The sequence below is a fragment of the Amblyomma americanum genome, chromosome 4 (genome assembly GCF_052857255.1).
Source record: "Amblyomma americanum isolate KBUSLIRL-KWMA chromosome 4, ASM5285725v1, whole genome shotgun sequence".
Classification (NCBI taxonomy): domain Eukaryota; kingdom Metazoa; phylum Arthropoda; class Arachnida; order Ixodida; family Ixodidae; genus Amblyomma; species Amblyomma americanum.
Window position 1 is genome coordinate 68,886,546 of NC_135500.1, and position 8,369 is coordinate 68,894,914.

Here is an 8,369-nt window from a genome sequence, read left to right on the forward strand (position 1 = left end):
CAGCGTTTTGAGGAGCATAAGCCTATTGCTAGTTACGTTAGACCTAGCTCGCAGCGGGGATTTGAACCGTTCACCTATGTTAGGTGTGTTAACGCTCGATGTTCGATCACCGCCTCAGCATCAGCCCAATTTGTTAAAGCGTGCTGTACAGAAAATCAAGTAACATTCCGCACAAAAATACAGCCATTCACTCGATTCATATTTTATGCAGTTTTAAGACAAAAGAAATGAATTGGTAACATCGAAGGATTATCATCGAATCATTATTTTTTCAAAATCTGGAAACGTGAGTCTCAAACAGGCTGTGTGATCTTTTTGCTTGCGAGAAGGGAATTTTTTTTCTCGAGAAAATCACTTTGGATACGTTCTTCCGGATGAGCATTTGCATTGTCTTCGTGAAGATTCAAAACATCGACGATTGATGCGTGTTCGATCCATCGTGGACACACCGTACACTTTGAAAACTTTTGTTTCTATACATTCCAATGGGCCATACTGCTAGCTGTTAACCGTAGCCCGCGGCAGCAGCGCCACTCCGTCTTAGGAGTTCGTCTACGACTCGTCCCTCGTAAGCCACGCGCAGCGTGAACGCTGAACACATTCCTTTCGGTCGGTCAGAATAGTACCTTCATTCTGCAGTCAGATTTGGAACCCAGAAGATCGGTTGCCTGTTCGGCTAGAGCCCGCCGTTCGTCCAGCTCCACCGTGTTTCGCCAAGCGCGGCATGTCCTTGGGGAGGATAGCGAAGATAAGCTGTGGTTTGAACAGCGCCACGTATTGAAAGCATACGTTGAATATCGGAGATTCGTTGTCAGGAAATTAAATGCGCCGTAACTGTATCACTTCTACGTGACTTCTCATTCGCACCGTAAGGAAAAGTAGAAAGATGGGAGTGAAAGAAGAAAGAGGCGCCGTAGTGGAGAGCTCGGTAATAATTTCGACCACTCGTGGCTATCTAACGCGCACTGGCATCGCACAGCACATGTGCTCCTAAGAGTTTCGTCTCCATCAAAACGCCGCCGCGCGGCCGTTTCAAGTGTCTACACTAAGCGACAGAGTTACTGCGCTTTTCCACATTTCCACCATGACCACTACCTGTCACCTTTCAAGTTATCGCCCAAGTTCACCGAATGACGATCAGTGCCCGCCGCGGTGGCTCGGTGGTTATAGTGCCTGGTTGCTGAGAGCGAGGGCGCGGGCGCAATCCCGACCGCGGCGGCCGCATTTCGGTGGGGACAAAATGGAAAAATCGTCGCTATGCTGTGCGATGTCAGTGCACGATAAACAACCCCAGGTAGTCGAAATTATTCCGGAGCCCTCCACTACGACGGCGCTTCGCAAAGCGGTACACATGGCGCAGCAGTTCTGTCATTTCTGAGCGTATTTCGAACAAACGACTAGCCTCTCTTCCAGATAAATGCACAGCGAGACAGAAAAAAAAAATAAAAGAAGCGATAAAAGGTTTAAGGAGGGGTCAGAAAAATATGCGCAGGCGCACGCGTTTTATTCGACCGGGTATTGCTCGCGAAGACAATAGCACTTAAGTGCCTATACGCGGCATCTTATCAGAGCGTGCGCAAAGAGAACGGACAGCGCGGGCACCTCGCTTCGTGTTCAGCGGCAGCATGTCCCTGCAACGTCGGCTAGCCCTGGTGACTGGAGGAACGAGCGGCATCGGCAAGGCAGCCTGCCACGCCCTGGCATCCCAGGGGGCCACAGTGGTGGTGGCCAGCCGCCGCCTGGATGCAGCAAACTCGGTGGCCCAATCCCTGCCAGGTAGGCTCCCGAAATTAATAGCCTCCTCGATCATGGCTCGCTGTATACACTCGCGTTAATATTTCTTTATTTTATTCTAGAGGATTTTGCTTGTGCTTTGAGATGGGGCTCACAATATACTCGCCCTAACAACAGCGGTGCCTTTTCCTGAAGGATGTGGTTCACGATGCCGACGCAAACGCCTCGGGCACCTAGGAGAAGTAGTATAGAACGGAAATATGGACTGCTCTCTATACACCTGGCGTTCTTTCAGATGCCCTGGAGCATCCGCGCATGGTAGCTTCTGGTTAATTTGCGATAAAACGTGGTCACTGGAATGATCACCACTTAAAATGTCCTGAAGCGGTAAGATGTGGTGTGTTTCTTGCGCTTACAGTATTAAAGATGAACTAAAAGAGGAAACTAAAAAGAAAAAAAAACTTCTAATACACTTTTCTTTGAGCTGGACAGCTTCATGTGTCGCGCTGCCAGAACTTTCTGCAGGTGTCTGGAACATCTGAGAAGCTGAATAGGCAATAAAATTAAACTTTACAATTATCTCACTGGCTGATCTGGGTAGCCACCAATACATAATGGAATGAGCTCTCACTAATAGCGCGTATACTCTCAAATCTGCGCTCAATTATGCATCGTTCACGTTTTGCTCGAGCAAGATACAGGAGATATAGCCATCTCGTCTGTGCCTTTTACCGGTAACGTGGAATGAAATGTATGCCTCGCAGGTTCCCGAAGCCACAGAGGAGCGTTCGTGGACGTCGGCGACTCGGAATCCGTGGAGAAGCTTTTCGCCCTCATCAAGGACACCGAACCTTTGCCAGTCAGCATCGTTGTGAACAGCGCTGGAGTAATCCTTCATACGCCTCTTGTAGACACAGCAGACGATGATTTCGACAGAATCATCCGCACTAACCTAAAGGTCAGCGTCCCAACGACCACAAAGCAACATCGATTACCTCGTCTTCGCATTGCATGCCCTGTCCATGCTCATTTCTTCTATAGATTTCGATTAGGATATTTTTGACTCGAGTTTATTGTCCGAAATATTCAGATCTCCACCGTGTTTTCTGCTCCTCCAGGCGTTTTATTTTTTTTCCTGTCGCTATAAAAGTGCCTTCAGTGCCACTTTTTGTTTAAGTGTGCTAGTAGTATAGTGGTAATTTCTGCATTAAAGCATTGCTCGCCTGCCTGCCCGTCCGTCCGTCCGTCCGTCTGTCTGTCTCTGACTCTCTGTCTGTCTGTCTGTCTGTCTGTCTGTCTGTCTGTCTGTCTGTCTGTCTGTCTGTCTGTCCGTCTGTCTGCCCGTCTATCTGTCTGTCTGTCTGTCCGTCCGTCCGTCTGTCAGTCTGTATGTCTGTCTGTCTGTCCGTCCGTCAGTCCGTCCGTCCGTCCGTTTGTCGGTTGGTATGACTGTCTGTCTGTCTCTGTCTGTCTGTCCGTCCGTCCGTCCGTCCGTCCGTCTGTCTCTGTCTGTCTGTCTCTGTCTGTCTGTTTGTTGTCCGTCCGTCCGTCCGTCCGTCCGTCCGTCCGTCCGTCCGTCCGTCCGTCCGTCTGTCTGTCTGTCTGTCTGTCTGTCTGTCTGTCTGTCTGTCTGTCTGTCTGTCTGTCTGTCTGTCTGTCTGTCTCTGTCTGTCTGTTTATTGTCCGTCCGTCGGTGCGTCCGCCCGTCTGTCTGTCTGTCTGTCTGTCTGTCTGTCTGTCTGTCTGTCTGTCTGTCTGTCTGTCTGTCTGTCTGTCTGTCTGTCTGTCTGTCTGTCTGTCTGTCTGTCTGTCTGTCCGTCCGCCTGTCTTTCTGTCTGCCTAGAACCTGGGACGCTAATTAGGCGGCACCGCCCCTAAGCACCGAGCTAAGCGTAATGATCAGCAGTGGTTAGGAGATTGTGATTCGAACGATGCTTGCGCAGTAGACAAATGGAAGAAGTTGGGATGGTAATTAGGTGCTAGCCTGGTACCACCTTGTAGGTCGTAGTTCTAACCGACAACTGATGTCGTGCTAGCGCACATATCCGCATTTGGGATATTTACCCAAATCGACTGACATTTTTTTTTCTTTCTCCGTTAACACGCCTGGCTGATCTTGACATTGCAAAGGTGTCGTGACAGGCGAGTCTGGGTGGCGTGCATCTTGACAAACTCCGTCTGTTTGGCTCGACTTTGTTATTTTACACCGAAGCCTATACATGACAAATATGAGATGTGATTTATTATGTCAAGCCAGTAGTTCACATAGCACCAATGGCGTTGGGAGCCGTTTTACCCTGCAGAGATACCGCTTCTGACGGACACTAAAAGCACGAGTCTAACACAAAGGGCGGAAGAGGATGAACGAAGCGCGTCTTTGTGATAACCTTGTGTTCTAGTATCCGTCAGGAAGCCTACCCGTACATTGAACCGCCAACTAGCACCGGTTATTGCCTATTTTCTCTACTAGGCCATGCTTTTCACGAAATCCGGGAAACATGGCCGAATGCAGTAATAGTGCTTGCTAATGCTTATTCTTCTACGTGCAGCCGTTATAAAAATTGATTCTCTTAAGTAGGAATACCCAGCGAGGACGGCGAGAAAGTCATATTGCGGATGCATACAGCCTGTTGCATTACTAGAGCCGTCTGATGGCCTGGGGGGGGGGGGGGGGGGAAACGAAGATAAAACTTTGCTCGCTTACATATATATCAGAGTAGTGACTTCTCTGCTAGGCACGTATTTTCAAACGCTTTGCGAAGGGTATAGAGAGATAAAAAAACTGCCGGCCAAATCTTTCCAACTCGCCTCGCTTAATGTGGGTTAACGTAAATGGTATACGGCACAAACACAGCTTTTCTGCACTATGGAACAAGAGGCATCGCCCATGGTTTTTGAATTGTTTTCAAGAGTACTCTTATTCACATGAAGTTCTTCCGGCCACCTTCGCACTGCGTCATTCTCCCAGCACATCAACATATCTCTTCGATACGTAAGATAGGTCTCCGTTGAGACAAAATAAAAGAGCATTAAGTGGCTGTGAAGTCTATTCGACCATATCGCATATTTCGCAAAGTACATGATGTGCTCATAAGTTGTCAGCTGCAAATGGTATCGAAAAAATATGCACAGGCACAAACACCTATTATTAAAAGCCGGTCCAGTTCAAGTATAAAATTGCCGTCCCATGCGTGAGCAGTAAGCATAAGCTTCACTCAGGCTCATGCAATATGGGCACACACCACAAGGATTAAGGCGGATACCCACCAAACAGCTCACACACTCCTCTCACCAGCTTCTCTTGACCTTCCAACACAGTGATGAATAAAAAACACGATAAAGCCGAGCCCTTATAACGGCCACAAATATAAGGAACGCCCGCTTGTTAAGAACGAAGCCGCCGTGGTGGATCAGTAGTTATGGCGCTCGGCTGCTGATCCAAAAGACTCAGGTTCGATCCCGTCCGCGGCGGTCGCATATCAACGGCGGCGAAACGCTAGAGGCCCGTGTACTGTGCGATGTAAGCGCACGTTAAAGACCCCCGGTGGTCCAAATTTCCTGAGCCCTTCACTACGGCGTCCCTACGAGCCTGAGTAGCTTTGGGACGTTAAACCCACATAAACCTCAACCAAGCTATCATCATATGCATCAGAGCAATGACAATTAATCTCAGATACAACAAACAACTTCAGCAACACCACTCGGTTATAGCGAGTCAGTATGGGCTGTAATCTATCCTCGAATTTGAAGAGGTCACGTTTCCAGCAAGCACGGAAATCGAACAACGTCTCTCAGCAATCGCGCCAACGCCCCGGAAAGAACAGGTGGTTGACCCAAAAACGCAATAAAAAGGCGGCATTGAAACAGTAAGTACCTGTCGGCTAAGTGTGCGCCAATGGCCTACGAGAGTGATCATTGCCTCCGTGTACGCCGGCTGGGCAAAGCATCCGAAGCAGAAGAATGAGCGCGGTGGGAGAGGCAGGGGTATCTTCGAAAACGAAGCTACTGGTCATGGGCATGGATCAACTAACAGCAACAATTTGAGAAGTCGTAATGCCTTCCGAGCCATGCTGGTCACGTGGCATACGTCGCCTACTCAGTCGGCTCTATCTTTAGTGCTGCTACCACAAGCAGGCAGCCTCAGGCAGCGCACAGTGCAGCTGGTGCATTACTTGCCGCGAGCGCTGCGCTACTGAAACATAGATGAGCTCTCGAAAACGCATTTGATCAGACGCATGTAGATTGTGGCAACAAATAGTTGATGCATACCTGGCCAGATGTTTCCTCGGATGTCTACGTTCTTGCGGACAACATTGCAGAGCTTCGTGCTCTGACGAAGCCTTTGGACGCCAAGTATGAGCACTCCCCTACTGTAAGGCCGCGCTTCATCAACGAGTAGGTTTTTCTTTTATTCCTTTAGCCTGCGGTCGCAGCGGGCCTCCGGTCTACGCGGAGAGCTCTCAGTGAAGCTCCGAGCTGCCCCACCCGCGTGTCCCCCCGTAAACTGTAACAAAGGCGCAGGAGTCACTGCACGCTTGACTGCATCGCTGTGACGGCCGAAGGCTCCTGGCTTTGCTAAGCGCACCAAGAAAGCATGCGAGGCGCACACAATGAGCACGTGGCGCCGCTTCGTCTTAGGCAGCATTCCCACGGCAGCAGATCCCTATGCTGCGCGTCTGCGCAAATATGCGAACCGCCTCGCATTTCGCGATGGGCCCTTTCCTTTGCTGGCGTTCTCGATGGCGCCAAAGCGTCCCGGGCCTCCGCCATCTGACATTCCTGCGACGAGCCAGGGGGTTAGTGGTCCCGCCATTTACCTGTAATAAAAAAACTTTTCATCCTTCGAGAGGCGACGCGCGGGTGCGGCCGGGAAGGGGAAGGGGAAAACATCAAGCGATAAGGGTGAGAACTCCCCAGGGAGAGGGTTTTCAGAATGTTTTTGTTATTTGTTTCTTTTTCTTTTTGGCCAAGCCCTGGGCTCGAACTTGGGCCCAACCTTCAGGGGCTGTGGCTACCTTCATTGGTTATCGAAGCTTAGGGCGGGCCTCTAAGTACGACCGCCCTAATTTCTTTCTTTGCGAAAATTTTAAATTTGCATGTAAAATAATTCGACAGCAGTCCTACCTAGTTGAGCTAGAGTCTCCGTGCAGTGGCACGTAATTCTACGCACCTAGGCTTTAACCTCGGGTCGATGAGCAAGGCCTTTTCGAGTTTCTCTGTGTGAGATCTTATCGTTTAAGTTACAGTTAACTTGACTGTCTGTGTGACTCAACTTGTAACGCAGTTTGCCCTTGTACAGGCCTGTAAATATATTTTCTCTTTGTCTCCATCATCTGGCATCAATCATTGTCTGCTCCTTCAACACCGTCGAATTCACGTTTAAAGAGGCCCTGTGCCCTTCCGAAGGAACGCAAAGAACCATCTTGAATTTACTCCTACCTCTAGGTATCTGATTAATGTGGCCACCAGCTGCTGCTGCCGCTTCAATCACAATTAGTTATACCCCATCTTTAAAGTTGATTCGTGGTAACAAGGGCTTCAGCGGGGAGAACGTGACTGCCCTGGAGAGTCCATTTACTGCGAACATCGGATATAAAGGACGAAACCCGCGTGATCGTCATGTTTGTTATAAGTGGGCTCTACTGTACAGCTAAATCATCGCGTGTACTCTTGTGCAGGGCACCTTCCTTGTGAACAGGGCCTCCGCGCGGGCGATGGCTGCGTCGGGTGTCGGCGACGCTGTCATCGTGAACGTGGGCAGCATTCTGGGGAAGGTCGGTGGTCCTCTGTTCGGAGCCTACAGCGCTGCCAAAGGGGGCGTCATGGCGCTGACCAAGACGTTGGCGCAAGAACTGGGGCCACAGGGCATCCGCTGCAACGTGGTGCTGCCGGCGCTGACGAGAACACCGATGGCCGATTCGCTGTCAGTGGAGTGCCAGAGGGTGTGCACAGCCAAGACACTCTTAGGGCGGATGTGCGAGCCCGAAGCCATCCTCTTCCTCTGCTCCCCGCAGAGCTCCTACCTCACGGGCTCTGCGCTCGAAGTGACGGGTGTGTACAGCATGTGAAGAATTCACCAGTACGTGCCACCGAGGTGTACTTTTGGAGAGTGACTTGGCTTCTTGCCTGTTCATGAATAAACTGCTGAACTTGTTAGGACTGCTTGTAACGCATCTTCAGACGAAAGCCACAACCTTGGCATGACACAGCCTTGACCTGGCGACGCGATGTGTGAAAGTGCTTCAGCGGCCCTCAGCCCACCGCGCGATGCCATCGCGCGGAGTGCCGCCGCGAACTGCCGCCCGCCCAAGCTGTTAGCGCTGAACGGTTCGCTGTGTGGGTCACAGCGGGCCTGCGTTGCACGACGTCCTTGGGCTTAGGTTCCTTGCTGCTTGTTGCCAAGACTCGAAGCGTGAATCTTCCCCGTGATATCCTTGATTTGGCTGCGAAGACCGTCGCTGGTCTTAACTTCGCCGTGAGTAGAATGCGCCAGCACTGTTAGCTTCAATAATTATTTTGAATACCTCAGAAAAAAAGGTAGAAGGAAATCGACTTCCAGTGTTTCTGTCCCGAGATCAAACGTTCATGATGGTTTGGATTTGGATTAGTTCGACTTTGAGCCTTTGTGTTTGGAT

At 50.3% G+C, this 8,369-nt stretch overlaps 1 protein-coding gene across 1 annotated transcript; it reads left to right on the forward strand.

Annotated features, from left to right (window-relative positions):
* The first annotated feature begins 1,567 nt into the window (after positions 1-1,567).
* Positions 1,568-7,890, forward strand: LOC144130161 ((3R)-3-hydroxyacyl-CoA dehydrogenase-like). The gene is made up of 3 exons (XM_077664167.1): positions 1,568-1,776; positions 2,499-2,692; positions 7,413-7,890. The coding sequence occupies exons 1-3, from the start codon at positions 1,626-1,628 to the stop codon at positions 7,800-7,802; spliced, it is 735 nt and encodes a 244-aa protein (XP_077520293.1). The 5' UTR covers positions 1,568-1,625; the 3' UTR covers positions 7,803-7,890.
* Positions 7,891-8,369: the final 479 nt, after the last annotated feature.